Below are 22,327 nucleotides of genomic sequence, written 5' to 3' on the forward strand. Positions count from 1 at the left end.
GCGTGGAATGTTAGAAGCTTAAAAAAGGTTGGTAGGCTAGAAAATTTAAAAAGGGAAATGGATAGGGTGAATGTGGATATAGTAGGAATTAGTGAGGTTCGGTGGGAAGAGGAAGGTGACTTTTGGTCGGGTGATTTTAGAGTAATTAATTCAGCGTCAAATAATGGGCAGGCAGGAGTAGGTTTCGTGATGAACAAGAAGATAGGGAGGAGAGTGGAGTATTTCAAAACGCATAGCGATAGAATCATTGTAATAAGGATAAAATCAAAACCTAAACCGACAACGATTGTTAACGTTTATATGCCTACAAGCGCCCATGATGATGATGAGGTAGAGTGTGTATACGAAGAGATTGATGAAGCAATTAAACACGTAAAAGGAGATGAAAATTTAATAATAGTTGGAGATTGGAATGCAAGCATTGGAAAAGGCAAGGAAGGAAATATAGTGGGTGAATACGGGCTGGGCAAAAGGAATGAAAGAGGGGACCGACTTATAGAGTTTTGCACGAAGTATAATTTAGTAATTGCCAACACCCAATTTAAAAATCATAATAGAAGAATATACACTTGGAAAAAGCCAGGCGATACTGCAAGGTATCAGACAGATTATATCATGGTTAAGCAAAGATTTAGAAATCAACTCGTTGACTGCAAAACTTACCCTGGAGCAGACATTGATAGCGACCATAATTTGGTGATAATGAAATGTAGATTGGGGTTTAAAAACCTGAAGAAAAGTTGTCAGATGAATCGGTGGAATTTAGAGATGCTTGAGGAAGAGGGGGTAAAGAAGATTTTTGAGGAGGACATCGCAAGAGGTCTGAGAAAAAAAGATAAGGTAGAAAATGTAGAAGAAGAATGGGAGAATGTTAAAAAGGAAATTCTTAAATCAGCAGAAGCAAACTTAGGCGGAATAAAGAGAACTGGTAGAAAACCTTGGGTTTCAGACGATATATTGCAGCTGATGGATGAACGTAGAAAATATAAGAATGCTAATGATGAAGAAAGTAAAAGGAACTATCGGCAATTAAGAAATGCTATAAATAGGAAGTGCAAACTGGCGAAAGAAAAGTGGATTAAAGAAAGGTGTTCAGAAGTGGAAAGAGAAATGAACATTGGTAAAATAGACGGAGCATACAGGAAAGTTAAGGAAAATTTTGGGGTACATAAATTAAAATCTAATAATGTGTTAAACAAAGATGGTACACCAATATATAATACGAAAGGTAAAGTCGATAGATGGGTGGAATATATTGAAGAGTTATACGGAGGAAATGAATTAGAAAATGGTGTTATAGAGGAAGAAGAGGAAGTTGAGGAGGATGAAATGGGAGAAACAATACTGAGATCTGAATTTAAGAGAGCATTAAAAGATTTAAATGGCAGAAAGGCTCCTGGAATAGACGGAATACCTGTAGAATTACTGCGCAGTGCAGGTGAGGAAGCGATTGATAGATTATACAAACTGGTGTGTAATATTTATGAAAAAGGGGAATTTCCATCAGACTTCAAAAAAAGTGTTATAGTTATGATACCAAAGAAAGCAGGGGCAGATAAATGTGAAGAATATAGAACAATTAGTTTAACTAGTCATGCATCAAAAATCTTAACTAGAGTTTTATACAGAAGAATTGAGAGGAGAGTGGAAGAAGTGTTAGGAGAAGACCAATTTGGTTTCAGAAAAAGTATAGGGACAAGGGAAGCAATTTTAGGCCTCAGATTAATAGTAGAAGGAAGATTAAAGAAAAACAAACCAACATACTTGGCGTTTATAGACCTAGAAAAGGCTTTCGATAACGTAGATTGGAATATAATGTTCAGCGTTTTAAAAAAATTAGGGTTCAAATACAGAGATAGAAGAACAATTGCTAACATGTACAGGAACCAAACAGCAACAATAACAATTGAAGAACATAAGAAAGAAGCCCTAATAAGAAAGGGAGTCCGACAAGGATGTTCCCTATCTCCGTTACTTTTTAATCTTTACATGGAACTAGCAGTTAATGATGTGAAAGAACAATTTAGATTCGGAGTAACAGTACAAGGTGAAAAGATAAAGATGCTACGATTTGCTGATGATATAGTAATTCTAGCCGAGAGTAAAAAGGATTTAGAAGAAACAATGAACGGCATAGATGAAGTCCTACGCAAGAACTATCCCATGAAAATAAACAAGAACAAAACAAAAGTAATGAAATGTAGTAGAAATAACAAAGATGGACCACTGAATGTGAAAATAGGAGGAGAAAAGATTATGGAGGTAGAAGAATTTTGTTATTTGGGAAGTAAAATTACTAAAGATGGACGAAGCAGGAGCGATATAAAATGCCGAATAGCACAAGCTAAACGAGCCTTCAGTAAGAAATATAATTTGTTTACATCAAAAATTAATTTAAATGTCAGGAAAAGATTTTTGAAAGTGTATGTTTGGAGTGTCGCTTTATATGGAAGTGAAACTTGGACAATCGGAATATCTGAGAAGAAAAGAATAGAAGCTTTTGAAATGTGGTGCTATAGGAGAATGTTAAAAATCAGATGGGTGGATAAAGTGACAAATGAAGAGGTATTGCGGCAAATAGATGAAGAAAGAAGCATTTGGAAAAATATAGTTAAAAGAAGAGACAGACTTATAGGCCACATACTAAGGCATCCTGGAATAGTCGCTTTAATATTGGAAGGACAGGTAGAAGGGAAAAATTGTGTAGGCAGGCCACGTTTGGAGTATGTAAAACAAATTGTTGGGGATGTAGGATGTAGAGGGTATACTGAAATGAAACGACTAGCACTAGATAGGGAATCTTGGAGAGCTGCATCAAACCAGTCAAATGACTGAAGACAAAAAAAAAAAAAAGATACTAGATATGAGTAAGTTGCTAATTAAGAATTAAATGCACACAATAATTTTCCACTGTGACTAGGTAGACATTCCTATAAGAACAAATTAATAGAACCTTTTTTGTTTATATGTTGAAAGTTATTTTATATGATGAGAGTTACTTTACATACAAGTGCCAAAGTATGCTTGTCTACAGATTTGACTGTGCTAGTCTAGTACTCTGGGAATTCAACATTTAAATTAATTATTCTTAAAGTATTTAGTTAATTTCTGTTTGTCACAATTATGAGAGAGAATAGACAGATAGTTGTAAATTAACTACATATATGATCAACATGAATTAGACTCCATTACAATTAGACTTTATTGCTGTTGATAAACAAAACACCCTCTGTATGATTGTTATTCTATTGATTCATTCTAACAACAATGATCTAGGGAGTCAATTTCGCTTTTGTAAAATTTTCATTAGTATCAGACCGGATGAGAATACATAGAAAGAAGACTACATATTTATTTATACAGTTAAACTAAATTATAATTAAAAATTAATTATTTAATAAAAAGAAGTCTTTGTGTTGTAAAATAATCATTTGACTAGTTCATTGCTTTTCTCCATTCCATTTTGTTCTAATTTTTTCAACTTCAACCTAACTACTTTGCGTACATCCTCAGTCAATTATTTGTTTTATATAAACCATCTTTGTCATGCTCTACCATTTTTATCGTGTACACTCCCCTCTTTTATCAGCTTGATATAACCTGGATGTAATACATGGCTGATCAACCTAATTTGTCTCCACAAAATTTTATCACAAATTTCAAACCTTACTGAACAAAAATTCTCAATTATTGTTCAATAAGTATTTACTAGTGAAAATCTCCGTATAACCTTGCTTGTGTACATCTGTACCAATAAAAATTATTTTGAAGAAGGATTTGCCTATTCATGTATTAATTAGAAATTTAGTGTCGGTGATTAGAAGTTGGTTAAAATTTGACATCCACCTGGTCTTTTTTAAATTACTATTTAAAGAATTTATTATTTCTATTGAAATATTGTGCATTGTTTTTATGCTGTTTAGCTGTAGTTTATTTAATTTATATTGCAAATTTTTATTTTATCCTTGACAGTTTGCATGAGTGGGGCTGTATATATTTCACCATATTTGTTTGTCCTGAGATGGTTTCTGTTTCCCAGTAACCATTTTACTGGTGGGCCAATTTGAATTTGTTTTAACTAAATGTTTTCTAGTTAAGAATGCACAAAAACGTTTTGGTGCTTTCGTTATCAATTCCTTTTTTGTACAATACAGTATTTTAAAGTTACATATTTGTAATAATATTAAAGTTGATTATTTTAACCAGCCATATTATTTTTGTTATTGAATAACATTGCAATTAGTTGTAACAGTTTTGTTACAACTGTACAACCTGTACAGTTACTTACAACTTATCTCTTTTCTGCTATTCCTTTAAAAAATATCTCTTCCTATTTACCTGTAAATTCATTAATGCACGCTTACATTAAAAGTTTTCAATTTATTTTCTATGTATTATTTTATTTTCAAATGTAAAAACAATCATCTGTAAGACTGTAAGGGAAAAATGTTGTATAAATAAACAGAAGATAGTAAAATTTATTTGATCGGTTTCATTATTTAAAAAATTTTTTTGCTACTGATTATTTGTTAGTCAGTTACAAGCAAGATGCTGACTAAATAATACTGCTGTTTAGTTATGTGATCAGTTTGAATTTATTAAGTTCACAGGTCATATGAAATCATCACTTAATTCAAAAGTGTATTGAAGCTTGGTGTATTTAAAATATTGTTACATTTTATATATAGTATTAATCTTAATTTTTAATTTCAATTGTAGGGGACGCTTCAAACCCTTTGTGATGGTCATTTTTCTTTTACTCAGCACTACATTTTTATTCAAAATCACTTTACTATTTTTATTTTCTACCATAGCTATCATATTCAAATAAACCTTAATATTTTCTACTTAAGTTTTTTTTAACAATCTTTTGCTTTTTTAGTGGAAATACATGTAATTATACTCAAAAATTTGGAATATTTTTAGAGCAGTAATTGTGTTCGATTTAAGAATTTGTACAGTAAAATTTATCTAGCTGGGATGTTTGAAGAGTGAAACCTGAGAATCTTATCCACTTTGTTTCTGTGGGCTCTTATATATGGTCTAAAGAATTAAATTGCCCCATTTTGATGCTAGAAAGGGAAAGGCCCTAAACTTCCATTTTACAGAATCGTATATTCTTGAGGATAAACTTAGAATAAAAAATCTCAACTTTTAGATTGGATTAGTTTTGATGCTATGCAACATCATAGTATGGAAAAATACCCAGTCTTCATTTGTGAACTTATAGGTTAAAATTGTTTTAGAACTTCTTTTAAAAATTTCTATTTTTACTTTTGAAGAGTCTATATATTGGGAATTTTATGAATGTTATTTGCAAAAAATATTTTTAAAAAATCTCTAGCGAGTATTTTATTGTTCTTAATTAGACATTAATGAATAGAACATCAGATATAGTAATAAAAGAGAATTACCAACAAAAGTGCCCTTCAATTCTTAGATGGTCTTTACCCTTATTTATTTTCATTAACATTTATTATTAAGGGAATTGTATTTGTTTAAAAAAAAAAAAAATGTAACCGCTTACTTCTGTATCTGATCTTGTACTGAAAATGATGCTATGAACTGAGGCTGTTTGTATAAAGTCAGTAAATTTAGCGTAACAGTTTGAATTTTTTCTTAATGTAGGATTAAGAAAAAGATTTCTTGTAATTAATGTAAAAGTAAAACATAATTTTTTTTTACATTTTAAACGAATTTTGTTAAATTAACTATGTGCTATATGATTCACCTCCTAATGACATATTTGAAGTAAATCATAATCCATTGCTGTACAGCTTATGTGTTTTGTTTTCTGGAGAAAGAAGTGTGATAAGTGATTAAAGGTATTGTGATGGTGAAAGGTCAGGACTATACAATAGATACAACTAATTTTCTCCAGGTCACCAAAATTGTCTGGGATTGTGATGGAAGACAACTTTCCTGTCGATTAGTTCTGGTCAATTCATTGCTCAGTGTATTCTTTCCAGTTGTTGACAGTAGAGATTAGAATCAGTTGTTAGACCAGGCAGTATCAGCTTGTAGAGAACAATTCTTTCCAATCCCATCACTCATACATTTTGCCATCAATCCTGGCTCTGCTACCATTTGCAGAGCTTTACCTTGCTTGACAATGATATTTTCTGTGCATTATTGTTGTACAGACCTCTTCTTCAACTGTAATGAGCCATTTCAATTTTGTTCTGTTTTAGCAACAATTTACCAATGGAAATTCGATCCATTTAATTTTTCATTGTGAAAATCATGTGAAACCCAAACATCAAGTTTTTTTTAGTCTTTAAATGGTTTAAAACTTTTGTGGTAGATATTTAGTTTATTACTGATATCATGACTGCTAATTGTTGATCTTGCTCAAACTTTTCCATGATTTCATCAATTTTTTCAGTCTTTGGCTGGCCAGAGCAAGGTACATCATTGACGTCAAAATTTACAGATTGAAAAACCTTGACCTAGCTTTATGCTGCTAGGCATGACATGATGACACATACTGGTGTCATCATGTCCATAAACATCTCAAATTTTTTTAGTAGTGTTAGCAAATTTTTTCCTTTTTTGTTAATAAAGTATCAAAATGAATAAAATTTCTTCTTTATTTTCACTCGTTTTCAAGAAGTATATGTTTTAAATAAATTAACCAATATAATGATAACCTTTCTAAAAATATTCAGTTATAGGTTACCTTTCAAAAGCAAGCAAGTGTTGACATTATTAATTAACAAGTGTTGACAAGATTTAATTAACATTACCAGAAGAATTATGCGGTCCTAAATCCATCTTGTGGGAAAATGAGAAGAAACTTTTTTCCGGACTCCAATATTTCTTGATTGTTTATTTATCTTTTTTGTTAAAAAATAAATATTTTATTCAGTCAGTGCTATAATAATAAAAAATTACATCGATTATGTTAAAATTATTAGTTATGCTAATTGATGTGTAAAAAAAATCGGAACTGTCCGAGCATTTGGCTGGAAGGCACGAGAAACCAGTCGAACTAGTTGGTTATGATCAAGGCAAAACCTTGATCAGAATAGCATTATAAAATACAAGTTAATTGAAAATTAAGACTTTAATTTGAGTAGTTTAAGATATAAATATATGAAATAGTAGTTCATTAAATGCGTAAAGTGGAATGGAACAGAACGCCAAGGGTATCAGGAGATAGATACCTCCCTATTCATTGCAAAGCCTGGATATCAGTCCCTTATTGATGAGTCTTTCTTATTATCAGGCAGGTATTTAATTATTTAATGGCAGTTATATATTTGTTTTGTTTTAAAATGGAAAAACTAACAAATTATGGAAGAAATACTATTAAAGAACCTCTGTCATAAAAACAAACCTATATTATATCTGCGTTAAGCTTTCACTATAAAAAAAAAAATAGATTTCTGACTAATATAAACAAATAACCGACTAATAACAACAACCGACTAGTAGAAACAAATCTTTGAACTTACCCAATATTACATTGAACATTAGGAAAAATATCCTTTTTATTTTACTAAACTTAATTTCAGTAGACTGCCCAATATGTACAAAGCATTATCAGTCAGATCCAAATTATTGAAGAATAAAATAAAAAATTGAATTTTAATGCAATAAATCGAGAACAATACATTTTAAGTAATTTATGAAAAAAGTTTTTGGTAATTAGAAAATAATTTTTTATTTCATATACATATATTTTTTATGTTATTGTATGTTTTGTAAATCTTTGTAATTTTTATATCCAGTCTGCACACAGGGTCTAACTCTCAGAAGAATTGATTCATTTATAGAGCTGTAACATGTTACTTTTGAGTACCTGAGTAAATTGAATTCAATTGGGGGCAATCCCCAATTGAATTACCCAAGTTAAAAAATAACCCAAGTTACAACAACCAAATAAAATCAAATGATTGCTCATACTTTGCAGACCAATTTGATTTTATTTGGTTGTTGTAACTTGGGTTATTTTTCAGACACTAACAAGGTATTTGCACCTTTATTCTGATGCGATTTCACCTTCAGTGTTAGCGCCTTTTGGTCTAGCAGGAATGTGCTTGATGGGACCCTAGTTATCAAAGGGTGCGTTGCACTCCTTTCACCAGAGGGAGTTGCTTGTGCTAGCAAGCAACTCCCTGAAACTGAAAATTGTAAGATTACTCAATCTTCTTTAGTCTTACCATCTTCTTCATCTTGCCTCAGCCGAGTTGTGGCTGGGCTAAGTTCGATGTTGCGAGTTGTAGTTCCTTCTTCTGTCTTCTTTGGCTTGAATTTCCTTATTTTCAGTTGTAAATAATTACAAACCGTAATCTTAGAAAGACCTGTCAGCTCTGAAAAGAACATTGTAGGGGAAAGTGCAGGCCTCTTCTGTCATCCTGTTGGGCAACTACTGGGCTTCTTTTCCTATTGTCGTTGCTGTCTTTTGGCAGTCTTCATTATCTTCTCTATATAGGATAGAGGACTTTGGGGATGACTTGAATTTATACTAAGTAAAAAATTTGTGTAAACAAGCAACTAACATTTTCTTCTAGCCATTTCTTTGCTGGTTTGGTCACTGTAGTCAAGTCTGTAGCACCTATAACAAACCTAAAACAAAAGAAAACGGAAAGGGGTGCCTTATCTGGGGAGGTTGGCTTTTACTACATGTATCCTACTCCACAGCCCTAACACTGGAAGGAGGTAACTGATGACAAACCTCAGATCATACCCTTAAAGCAATAGAGTTGAAATCTTACCGTTTGACTTGTTGTTTTTCTCATGATTTCAGTTGTTGTTATGCCTGTGCATCCAAAAAAAGGGGGGTGACAAAACACTCAGTAGTGAGGCTCCTACCTTGATGTAGGTTATCCAGTTTCTTGTAGCTCTGCCAATCATGGTGGTTCGTCAAGGACAGTTTGAGATCTTTTCTTTACTCCCTGTGGGATCTGAAATGCTGGTGCTCAGACACGACAGCCTTCTAAAGAGTCCCTCTCTGTGCTTGTGCCATACCCGCTTCCGATCATTATACTAGCTCGTAGCAAAATTTGGCATTTCTGATGAACCAAAGTGCCCCAAATATTGTCCACAACACAATGTTTTTGGCTACTTCCAACTTTTTCTTGAGCGTGAAGCACAACAATGATCCCATGCCGACTAGGCGTAACTTAGAAGTGGCAGCTTGTTTAATTGGCTGATTGGTTAAAATGTATGAAGAAACTAAATAAAACTTCAGGAGCTGTCAATGAAGATTATTTGAGCACATATTTATGTACATGTTAAATAGAAGTATGGAACACTCAGATTTTTTTTTAGTATTATTTAAAAAGCTCAATAACAGTGTAATATTACTTAAGTAAAAAAAAAAAAGTTTAATTTTCCTTTAAATAAATTGGTCGGTATCTTTGAATTTGTTAATGATTTACTAAAAATAGTAATGATCAAGGCATTGTAATGATCTTTCTTGTGTTCCAAGGTATTGGCTGTATTACATGAAAATGATTCTGATATTTGGTTTGACAGAGGGATGTGTATATTGTTATTTTTAAGAGAATAAAATGAAAATTGTTTTTAGCAATAGTTATAAATTCATAAATTATAAACAAGGATAAGTTGAAATTTTTTATTTACTAATTATCTGCACGAATCATATTTTTGGGCACTAAACAGTGATGTAGTCCATTTTTATGTTTTGAAAACTTGTTCTAATGTTTTGAAGTTAAATTTCTATGCGTGCTAATATTCTTCTGTGATATTGTAATATTGTTGTTTTATAATAAAGGAGAAAAAAAAAATTAGTTTTCTATTTCTATTCTTCATTGTATCATTACACTTTAAAACTGAAGAACAAAAACATAAATATTCCCTGGTTAAATTGGATTTATAGAAAATTTTTACTCTACTTAAGGGGCTTCAGGAGTTCTGTTTCTGACCTGTCTTCCCCTACTAATATTAGGAACATTTTCTCAGCTTGTAATTAGTCTGATCATTATGAAATTTTTTGTGCTGTTTACTCTATCCTTGATACATTTTTTAACATGAGGATTTTTAAAAATTTGGATATAAAAGATAAATAAAAATGTTTTTGTATTCTAGTATTACATGTATCAAATTTTGATCAATTTAACTGCGTAAAAACATACAGAAATTGTTTTCAACAAATATCTCATGTTAAAATGTGTATATGGATGTGTAAAGACATACCTGAAAATTTGGGTTTGATTGGTCATTTTGATTCTGAGAAAATGTTCCTTTTGTGCTAAAATTGTAGAACTCACAAAGTTGCAAAAATAAAATAAAACGTAAGTAAACTACAACTTTATCCTATCTTAAAAACAGGCCAGCTCCATATTCTTCTCGCTGCTCCTCATCCAACTTTCTCTTGGCAACGCTCTTTTCTCTTGTGGCTCTAATCTCTGGCGTTTTCAATGCTCTAATCTCTCGTAATAAAATCGTAGCTGAAATTGACTTTTCAGCCCATTGGATTCGTTGTATGTCAAGTTCTTTCATGGCCTTTACCGTGTAATATCCAGGTTGAAGTTCAAGTCTATGAATAACACCACAGCAGCTAATGTTTTCGTTGTTGAATTTAGCCACAGCCTCATACACACCAAATTCAAGATTTTTCTTTTTATAAATACATTTTTTGGAAGTACTCTCCACGCTACATTATTAACATTTACATTTTTCATAGTTCCATGTATGCACTTACTTAATAAATTACAGTTTGATAAAGCTGGAAAAACAGGTTTTTATTACTTTCAAAATTGCCCTAGGGATACTTCTTTGTTTATAAGGTGGTTGCGGAGGATCTACCAAGTGTTATGTTATATTTATCTGTAACCATCACAGATGGTTATGTGACCATCTGGTTCATCACTGTCAGGAGCACTGGAGAAAAATCTATTTGCAGCACAAATTTTAAAAATTTCTTAAAAATAGAAAGGAACATTGTACAACAATGTGAAATATATCAAATTAATCACAAGATTTTGAAGTGTAATAAAGTGAAAAAAAAACAAAAAAAATGACAAAAATAAACTTTTTGAACTTTTGACTCACCTTAAGTTACAGCTTATGCTCACAGGAATAAGATTTTATTGTGTAGTACGATCTTAGTATAGCACAGATACAGTAGTACCGCCTTACCCACCAGGTTTGTTTAGTGGTGAATGCGTCTTCCCAAATCAGCTGATTTGGAAGTCGAGAGTTCTAGTGTTCAAGTCCTAGTAAGGTCAGTTATTTTTACACGGATTTGAATACTAGATCGTGGATACCGGTGTTCTTTGGTGGTTGGGTTTCAATTAACCATACATCTCAGGAATGGTTGAACTGAGACTGTACAAAAAACTACACTTCATTTGCACTCACACATATCATCCTCTGAAGTATTATCTGAAAGGTAGTTACTGGAGGCTAAACAGGAAAAAGAAAGAAAAGTAGACCACCTTAAAAACATATACAGATGCAAGGATTAAAGTGATAAGAGTATTGCATTCTGTACCAAGTTGTATTAAAGTATTTTCTTGTATTTAAATAAAAATATTTGTTTCAAACAATTTTCTTTAACTTATGTTTAGTTTTGAATCATAATTATTGGTTACTTAATTTATTTGAAATATTACATCTAGATAATATTTTCTAGGAGAAAAGGTTTTCAATGTTTAGTTTTAAACTGCCGCTCTCCATGACAGAGTGTTAGTGTCTCTATCTTTCATCCGTAGGTCCTAGGTTTGAATCCTGGTAAGACATGGCATTTTTCGTACACTGCAAGTTTTTATTTTCATAGTCCCACATACAAGCTTCTTTGTTGTAAGTTTCTGTTGTGAATTAATTGATCAATAAAAAAACAACTTTTGTAGTGATAATATTATTGCATGCTTTAGTATGTTTAAAATATATGGTGTGGACACCACATGACTTCCTTGTACGCCTATTAAATTCCATATACACAGTTTTTGCTGCACTTCATTTAAACTTATTTCATTTGAAAGTGAGATACTATCCTCCAATTCTTTAAATTTGGACACAATTACTGAAATATTAGTTTTATTAATATCAAATATCTGTACAATTATTAATTCATTAATCTTACATGAAGTATTAGGCTAGAGTAAAAGTCCCTTTATTACTAGATCAGTATTATTCATATCTTTGTGTTGCTGATTAACAAAAGTTTCAGATTTCTAGTATGTTGTATAAATAAAATTTAATAATAATTAAACTATTCTGTTTAGTGAACTTCTACCTCGTGTTAATTTTGATCTTATGGTGTAAAATATTCAGTTTTTATTATTGGATTATTTAGTGAATAATCAAAAATGAAAAAGAAACAGTCATACAAGAAAAAGAAAGATAACATGAAGAAATATATCTCAAAAAACAAGAAGAAAATGAATATGAAGAGAAAAAAATGTTAAGAACAAAGGAAGAATAAAAAAATTAAGAGAAGTATATTAAATAAATATAAAGAGGAAGAAAATGTTAAGACCAAGGAAAGAATTAAAAGATTAAGAGAGGATTATGAATATAAACAGAGAAAATTTGAAAACTACAGAACGTGTACACAAATTAAGATTTGAAGAGTTATATCAAACCAATAATAATAATAATAATAATAATGTGTTCTGTCCAAAGGTAGGTTTTCACATGGCCACCCGCCATTATGTTCGATTCTGTGTCATCCGTTTCATTTTATAGTAACTTCCTTTCCTTTTTATATTGTCTACCATTTTCATTAGTCTCCGACTTCTTGCTTTCCTCCCCGTTACAAATCCTTCCAATGCCATCACCAACAGGCAGTCATATCTCAGCCCATGTCCCAACCAACTTCATTTTCTCTTTTTTATTATTTCAATAACCTCTCTTCTCCCACTCTACGAACCATCTCCTCAATCTGAACTTTCTCCGTCCAGCTGATCTTTTCCATCCTCCTCCAAACCCACATTTCAAAGCCCTCCAATCACCACCTCTCCTCTCCCTTCTAATAGTCCATGTCACTGTCCCATAAAGAGCCACATTCCACACAAAACATTTCACAAGGTTTTTTCTTAGTCGCAGATCTAGTTTGCTATATAGCACTCTCCTCATTTTGCTGAATGCTTCCTTTGCCCTAGCAATTCGTACTTTAACTTCCTGATTACACTTCATTTCTTACTTAATGATGCACCCCAGGTACTTGAAGGACGCCACTTGCCAACTTTATTTCCCTCAATCCTAATTGTGGCCCTTTTGGTTGATTTATTAATTATCATGCTTTTTTGTTTTCTTTGTATTTATCTTCATCCTGTACTCGCAGGTTTGATTTATTCTTCTCAACATTTCATTCATCACTTACTCACTCTCTGCCAACACTGGCATGTCATCAGCGAACCTAGCGCACTCTATCCTCCTTCCTCCCATATTTACACCCTTATTACCAATTAGACTCTTTTCAATTATCGCTTCCAGGTAACAATTGAACAGAGTCAGTGACATGCAACATCCCTGCTGCACCCCTCTCCCAAGTCTGCTTTCCTCTGATGACTCATTCCCAATCTTTATTTTTACCTTCTGTGACAAGTACAGAGTCTTATTAATCTCCTTTTCCTTTAAGATTCTCAGCAATTTATTCCATCCCACCCTGTCAAATGCCTTCTCCAGATCTATGAAGACAATGTATAAATCTCTTTGCTTTTCAATTCCCTTGTTCCCTTCCCCCTTCTAAACCCAAACTGCTCTTCCCCAATTGATCTTCTCTAGTCTTGCATAAAATCTCCCATTCAACACTTTTAATAGTATCTTAGCTGCGAATGCGATATTAGGCAAATGGTTCTATATTCCTCAAATTTATATCACACCAAAGAGGAGATTAAATGATTGGCAACAAAAAACAAATAAACAAAATGATGATCAACTGTGACTTAGGGAGAATATTGTACGACAATATCAGAGGAGTAATGAACTAAAAGATAAGAATTTTGCAATTTATTAAAGATCGGGCATGTGTGCCTCAGTGTATATATTGTTCTTGTGAGGGTCTATTTTTAAATCACTCTATAGTTTAATGTAGATAAAATTAAACAGAAATTTCAGAATAATTAAATAAAATTAAATAGAAATTACACTAGAAAATCCAAATATAGTATGACTTTAAATTATAATTTTCAATTAATATTAAATAATCAGATATTTCACCAAATCTATTACTTATACACATATGTAATAATGCCTATTAAATTACATATGTACATTTTTAAAAGTTCATAAAATTTTATTTTACTAATAATTTATGATTTTTTTTTGATTTTTTTTTATTGTTATTTTTGAATAATTATTACATTTTTTTAAAATCATGGGTTAATAATTATAATAAATCAATATATTTAAATTAAAAATAAATATAAAAAAAAGGAGATCAAGTCTGATTCGAATCGATGTGTCTTTCCCTTATAAGATCCAAATATTTCATTAATTAAAATTTCATTTGGCTTATAACTCTGGAAACAATGAAAATAAGTGTACCACTTATGATATATTGTTGAAAAGCTTTGAATGAGGGCTGCTTATTTGTCCAGTTAAGAAAAAGTCCAAAATCCAAATGTTTTTGGATTTTGGGCTTCTTTAGACACTTTTTGTCTAGTTGATTGAAATCAAAAGGGGAGGTGCACAACTAGATGTTAAAACAGTCCTAAATCCAAAATTTCAATATTCTATGGCTAATCGTTTTTGAGTTATGCAAGATACGTATATACATACATACGTATGTACAGATGTCACGCCGAAAGTACTCAAAATGGATTCGGGAATGGTCAAAATGGATATTTCCATTGAAATCTGAAAACAGAAAATTTTCCTCATCACAGTACTTCTTTTACTTCGTACAAGGAAGTAATATATATATATATATAGCAAAATGTGAACACTGACACTGCATTCAGTTGCCATTATATTCTCTTTAATCACCTTAACTAATAGATTAAATTTATGATTATTGATGGTAATTTTAAGAAGAAAGCTTTCAGTCGTTATTTCTGTCTTATCAATACTGAAATTTAATTTTGTAGTGAAATCTTAGTATAAATACGTAGAACAAAAACATTTAACATATACCACCAGCTTACTGAGTGGAGTGATTTGGTTGTGTTTATTACTTCTATTTGTGGTATTTTTTTATTTTAATCATTGTGTTGTATCATTTATGTATTTTTATTCAAATGTTTAATTTTTATTTTATACGATTTTCTCAGACTAGCATTATTGTAGTTTGAAAATATCTTACTCTCCGATTAGTCCATTGGTAGCATTGTAGCAATGTAGCCTCTGTGAAATGTTATGATAGAATTTTGAGTTTTTTGTAAGATTAAAAACTATTTATAAAAATTATAAGATCAAAGAACTATTCACTTTTTTTCATCTCTTAAAGCATAAAAATATATTATTTTTTAAAATACAGCATTTTTTTTTTATTTATAAAAAATCTGATGTTGACACTGCATGAGTTCCTTGTATGCCTATTAAATTACATATACACATTTTTTTTTTTAAATGAAAAGTACAAAGAATTTTATTTTGTTAATAACTTCTGATATTTTTTTATTGTTATTATTGAATTATTATTTATTGTCAATTTTTTTACGATCCGATATTAATATTTATTAAACCAATATATTTAAATTAAAAAAAAAAGTTAAAAAAAAAATTGGAGATAAAGTCTGATTCAAACCAATGTGCCTTCCCCTTGTAAGATCCAAATATTTCATTAATTAAAATTTTATTTTGCTATAACTCTGGAACCAATGAAAATAAGTACCATTTTTTATGTATCGTTGAAAAGCTCTCATGAGGGCTTATTACTGCAGTTAAGAAAAAGTCCAAAATCCAAAATGGATTTTGGACCTTTTTTTAGACACTTTTTGTCTAGTTGATTGAAATCAAAAGGGGAGGTGCACAACTAGATGTTACAACAGTCCTAAATCCAAAATTTCAACATTCTATGGCTAATAGTTTTTGAGTTATGTTAGATACATATATACATACGTACATACAGACTGCATGCTGAAACTAATCAAAGTGGATTCAGAGATGGTCAAAATGGATATTTCCGTTGAAATCTGAAAAAAAAAAATTTTTCATAATCACATAGTGTCTACTTCGTACAAGGAAGTAAAAAGAATTGATTTTTAGTCAAATTGTTTAGCTAAGAACAACTGAAATAAATAATTACAATATAAAATGTGATTAATAGTAATGCTGATAAACATAAACATAATGCTGATAAACATGTTAGTTTCCTAACATGCGATACATGATTTTAATCTGTTTTTTGATGCTGTAAACGAATATGAACTCAGAATCTTTCTTTCACCCACCATTTTTGAAAAAAAATTTTAATTTAAAGGATTTATTTTTATTTTTCAACATATAGTTAGCATTTTAAGCTCCTATATTGTATTTTGTTAGCTCATTTTTTATTATTTAACTTTAACATAATTTGTAAGCTTTAAATAAACAATACTTGACAAAGAATTAAATCATATCATTGTCAGATATTATGTCATCATATCTAATACTGAAGACTGAGCCTTCATGGACAAGATTAATCATGTCTGTGCAGGTCAAAACATTAGCTGAAAACAGCTGTGTTGTTTGTATTAAGCACTGGATTTAGGAATGAATTAATTTTGTTCAGTGTTATTGCAGTCTTAAGTTTGTTAACAGTGCAGTGTCATAATGCCTTGAAATTGTGTAAATGATGTGGATGCCTTTTGTATGTGGTGAGTTTACCGTAAAATCAAATAGAAAAACATTACATTTTTAATTAAAAAAGCATATAATTTGCACTTTCAGTGTAAAATGGTGATCAGGATAAGATGTGGGCTCCTCATATAGTATGCGCTAATTGTTCTGTTTATTTAAGAGGATGGCTGAAAGGTTAACTGAAGGTTACCTATGGTTTGGCATGAACCAGAGGATCAAGCAAACGATTGTTACTTTTGTTTAACAATTGTGTCTGGAATTTCTAAACAATCTAAACATACTGTAAAATATCCTTCATTGCAATCTGCAATCAGGCCTGTAGCTCACAGTGAAATTATTCCAGTTCCTGAACGACCTGTGAATGTATGTTAAGAAAGCAGCAATGAAGAATCAGGCAATACTGAGGAAGACAACAATGATTTTGATTTATCTTACAATAACCCACATCTTATATCACACCGTGAATTAAATGACTTGTTTAGGGATTTAAATTTATCAAAAAATCAAGCTGAACTGTTAGGATCAAGACTGCAAGGTTGGAATTTACTTAAAAAAAATATAAAAATTTCTGGTTTTTGAAGCTGACAGAAATAACTTTCTCAGTACTTTATTGATGAAAATAATTTGGTTTATTGCATAAATATTGATGAGCTTATGTTGCACTTAGGACAAGTTCATAAACCTGAGGACTGGTGTCTTCATAGATTCGTCCAAGTATAGTTTAAAAGTGGTTCTACTACAGTAATAAATACACACATGTAATAAATATCACACACAGTAGTAATAAATATCCTTTGATACCAGTCGCTTATGTTATTAATTTGAAAGACATATGATGTCATGAAAGATGTTCTTGAAAAAATAAATTATAAAAACATAGCTGGAACATGAAAGTTAAAGCTATTTTGTTAGGCATGCAGTTAAGTTATACTAAGTACATGTCTTTTCTTTGCGAATGTGACAGCCGAGCTTGGGATAAACATTATGTTACCAAAGAGTGGAAGAAACAACTTTAGTCCAAATGGGAAAAATATTATTCATGAGCTCTTAGTTGAATCCAAAAAAATATTTTTACCCCGTCTTCTTGTTAAACTAGGATCAATGAAAAATTTTGTAAAAGCAATGAAGAAGGACAGTCCTGAATTTTTGTACTTAGGCAATTTCCGAATGAAAGTAAAGGAAAAATTAAAGAGGTCCTCAAAAAAGAAAATTGGTCAAAGACGATGTCTTTAACTCAATGTTAAATAATGTAGAAAGTGCAGCTTGGGCGACATTTAAAGACATTAGCAAAACTTTTCTCAGTAAACAAAAATCTGACAATTACTTCGATATTGTTAATCAGCTTCTTACTTCATACAGATCTGTGGGATATATTATTTGTTTGAAAATACATTTCCTTCTTTCACATCTGGATTTTTTCCCAGAGAACCTCAGAGACGTAAGTGACGAACACGGTGAACGTTTTCACAAAGACATTTCAGTGGTGGAAAGCCGCTATAAAGGGAAATGGATTACCATCGTGTTAGCCAATTACTGTTGGACATTAATTCAGGATGTGCCTGAGTCTGTTTATAAAAGAAAAGTATCAGCGAAATCATTCTAACATAGGCATGACCATGCAAAATTATAAATTTTATAGACTTTAGCTATATTTTCCCTTAATTTTTTTTGAAGCGTAATATATTTAAAACTAAGGGTGATAGAAACATTGTATTTACAGATCTACAATGTACGTAAAAAAGCAATTCAAGAAATGGTATAACACTTAGAGAACATTAAAAAATGTTTTTTACCTATCAATGTAATTAACATTAAAAATTATTACAGTATAGAAATAAACAAAAAAGACAATAGAAATAATAAACATATGTAATAAACGTTTTAAAAACCAACTGAAATCAAATAAATCAAGAGAAAAATTGAAAACATAATTTTAGTGTAATAAAATTACCTAATTATGTAATAAAAAATTTAATTAATAAACTGTAACTTGGAAAACTTGTAAACTTGGAAAATAATGTTATTTGAAGAATTCTGGAAAAATATTTTTATAATATTTGAAAATATTCCATTTTTTCTTCAAATGTGTACAACCTATTTAAAGAAAAAAAAAAAATTAAATTGATATCTTTTCTAAATATTTGCCAATAAATCTCTAAGAAATCTAATATTCATTTAATTGCTGGTTGTGTAAACTGTAGTATCATTTGGTGATTAAAGTGTTAAACTCTCTTCTTTATATTGTATAATTTTTAATTATTTTAAGATTAATGTTACTTTTAATCAAGACCTATTATATTGTTGAGGTAGATTGTATGTGTTTTCAGAGAAGCTGTCATCATTGCTGGACTCTTCCAAAGCATCTCGACTTGCAGAAAAGGTGTTTGAAATTGTTGAAGATGTCAGGACAGGTCTCCAGGCCAGAAAACGTCATCATGATTCTGATATTGAAATTACAAAAAAAGCTAAAATTTCTAATTCCAACAACACAGCTGGTAACGTTAATAGTGGAGTTACTATATCTTCAGGACCACTTTCTGCTAATCAAGTTAGTAAAGCACTGATTTATTCTTATATTTTACCACTGTAATGACTTTGTTATTTTATTTTTATCATGAAATAAAACACTTTGAAACGATAAATTATTATTCCTAATGTACATTTAGTTGTATTTACAAATTGGGTTTTTATTAGTAAGATTTCAATTAAATATATGTTTTACAAAACAGAATTGTTATTTGTTCTGTGATATTTATATATATGAACACATTTCCATTCTCTTAAAAATGTGTCTTCTTTTGAAGTACTAGAGTGCTAATTTCAATTTTACCTATTTGGTATCTTGAAATCTTTTTTCTTTTGAGTAGAAATTTATAAATGTAAATACAGATTAGTTGCTGGGAATGATGTCTGGCAAACAGAGTGGACAAAGAATGCAAAAATTTGATTCTTAGAGTAGCAAGGAACTTGGAAAAAAGTATGCAGGTAAGTGTATTATCCTGGTGGTGTTTACTACTTGCTACTCTTTGTTATGAGAACAGTGAATAACTTATTAAATATAACAATTTTGTTAATTACTTTGTGATTACAAAAAAAAAACAATGTTTTTAAATAATACTCATAAGCTTTAGTTTTTATATAATTTTTTGTAACATTCTTTGGAACATTGAATTTCAATATTGAAAAACAAAGCTTCTTTTTATGGATGATTTTCAATAGTTTTTAAGAATTTTCTTAAAATAATTTGCAGCTTAGAATAGTAATGCAGAAAAGGACAAATGTTTATATTGTCTAAAACTTTCTTTTCCTACCACTGGTTCATAAGATATAACTTTTTGAAGGTAACTTTTCTTCATGTCATATTGTAACGTAAGGGGAATAGACAGACATATTGGTTAACAATTCAGTGTGAAAAATATTTTTATATTCATGCAAAATTCAAAATATTTGTGTGTGAATGTATATGTATGAATTAGTAAGACTGTTATTGAAGTGTAATTGACAATAACTTCTGTTTTATAAGTTTTCACTTAAAAAGTTGCTTCCATTTTGGTGTTATTTCATAACATAATGTACAATACATGATGAGTATTTTTTATTTTTACAAACTTAATCAATATTTTTATAAAATTATTCAGTTTATTTTAAATTAGTTAAACCTTTCTTGTAAAGAAACCTTATCAATTTGTATTCAAAAAACTGTGCGACTATGCGCAATTGACACTCATTAATATCAGACCTTCATTATATTGTTTATAATGGTAATAGCATGTGGGCTGTATAAAATTTTTTTATTTGGTTTTGAAATCCTATTTTAGGCTATCTGAAGAAGACAGAAAGCTATGATAAGCATATTACTATTTCATTTTACTTTAATTTCCATATCATTTACTTCATATGGTTAATGATATTAGCTAGCAACTTTAAAATATTTATTTTATTGATCAGCTATTTTATATACTGTTTTTTCTTTGTTCACTCATAGATTAATTTGGAACAAAAAAATGTAAAAAAAAAATTAAAAACCTCTAAGGGCAAAAATGTTGGTATATAAGAATTAGTTTGATCCTGCAGGTTGAATTGGCAGTAGTGCTTGCATTTCTTTGCTGTGGGTCAACCTGCCCAGGTTCACTATCCGGACAGCAGTGGGTTGACAGAATGCCAACCTTTGGGGAGACACTAAGTAATAACCCAGACGCAATTGCTTAACAGTCTGTCCTATCCATTGGGTGTCTGGGAGCTCGGTCCGAAACAGGAGTTCAAGTTATCATGTGTGGTTGCCACCTCCATAGCTTTTCAAGTGTGTTGGCCCAAAAAGTTTAAGGAACATTAAAAATTCGTACTGTGGTGCGCCTTAGAGCCGTAGCTCAATACCTATTCAGAAAAGTCCTGCCGAACAATCTTCTTCCTCTTCTTTTGTTCCCAGAGTTTCATTACATCTTGTCAGCAGTTTGAATGTGAATTATGTTCTCCCCAGCACTGTTCAAGCTTCGCTGCCTGTGATTCACAGATGTGTAGATTGCAATTTGGCCTTTGCAACAAAGTATGATGTTAATCACCATCATTGTGTTCACTTGGACTCATATTATGTAGGTGTTGATGTGTTTAAAGTTAAGGCGTGTTGAACCCAGGAAGAATGTTGGCTGGCGAGGAAGCTTCAGCAACGCTAGCTGAAGTTAGGTTTCTTAATTTCTACCTTTTGTCTTGTGCTGGTGGGTGGTATTTAGAGGCAATCACATCTTCTGTGGCTTTACTGATGCCCAAATCCCCTCCCAGTAAGACACTTCTACACTTCTAGTAAGACACTTTCTACTACCTGTCCCTTATTGTGTTCTGATTTATCCCAGTCTATTCCTGTGAGTAGTAACAGCCCCACTGTTGGTAATGTATTTTCTCTGGACACTGTCTGTGGCCTTCTTGCTGATGTCCAGTGTTGCAAATCGTTCAATGCTACAAAACTAGGTGCTGCTGAATCATATTTTTGGGGTTAGCCTGTTCTCTCTTCACAGGAGGACTACTTCATCGAGTCATTTCCTGTCTCTGGTGACTTCCATCTGGGCCGCAAAGGGCTCGTATATCTTCTGTCTACAACCCCTCTCACAAAATGGTCTATTATGGTAGGAATATGTTGCAGGTCAGCATCTATTTAAGCATAATTTTTCTAGAGCGGCGAGGGCTGTTCTGGACAATCTTCCTTTTAGGAGGAATGGCATTGTTCCGGGCTGCCATTCTTCCCCCAGTAGTTTATAAGTCACTGGACTGAATTTGTTGGCACTCTTATCTTACCCTGACCCTTTCTTTTTCCTGTTTAGCCTCCGGTAACTACCATTTAGATAATTCTTCAGAGGATGAATGAGGATGATATGTATGAGTGTAAATGAAGTGTAGTCTTGTACATTCTCAGTTCGACCATTCCTGAGATGTGTGGTTAATTGAAACCCAACCACCAAAGAACACCGGTACCCACAATCTAGTATTCAAATCCGTATAAAAATAACTGGCTTTGCTAGGACTTGAACGCTGGAACTCTCGACTTCCAAATCAGCTGATTTGGGAAGACGCGTTTACCACTAGACCAACCCGGTGGGGTCTTACCCTGACCCTGATGTACCAGTACAGCACAATCCCA

The 22,327-nt window shown here is 31.4% G+C and overlaps 1 protein-coding gene across 2 annotated transcripts in view; it reads left to right on the forward strand.

Moving 5' to 3' along the window:
- Prp3 (pre-mRNA processing factor 3) overlaps positions 1-22,327 on the forward strand; it is an 85,996-nt gene that overhangs the window by 7,128 nt on the left and 56,541 nt on the right. For both annotated transcript variants that reach the window (XM_075365529.1, XM_075365528.1), the window contains exon 3: positions 19,026-19,246. In XM_075365529.1, coding sequence (XP_075221644.1) covers positions 19,026-19,246 — 221 coding nt within the window. The remainder of the gene's footprint in view (positions 1-19,025; positions 19,247-22,327) is intronic.

Source organism: Lycorma delicatula, chromosome 5 (assembly GCF_047948215.1).
Source record: "Lycorma delicatula isolate Av1 chromosome 5, ASM4794821v1, whole genome shotgun sequence".
Lineage (NCBI taxonomy): Eukaryota > Metazoa > Arthropoda > Insecta > Hemiptera > Fulgoridae > Lycorma > Lycorma delicatula.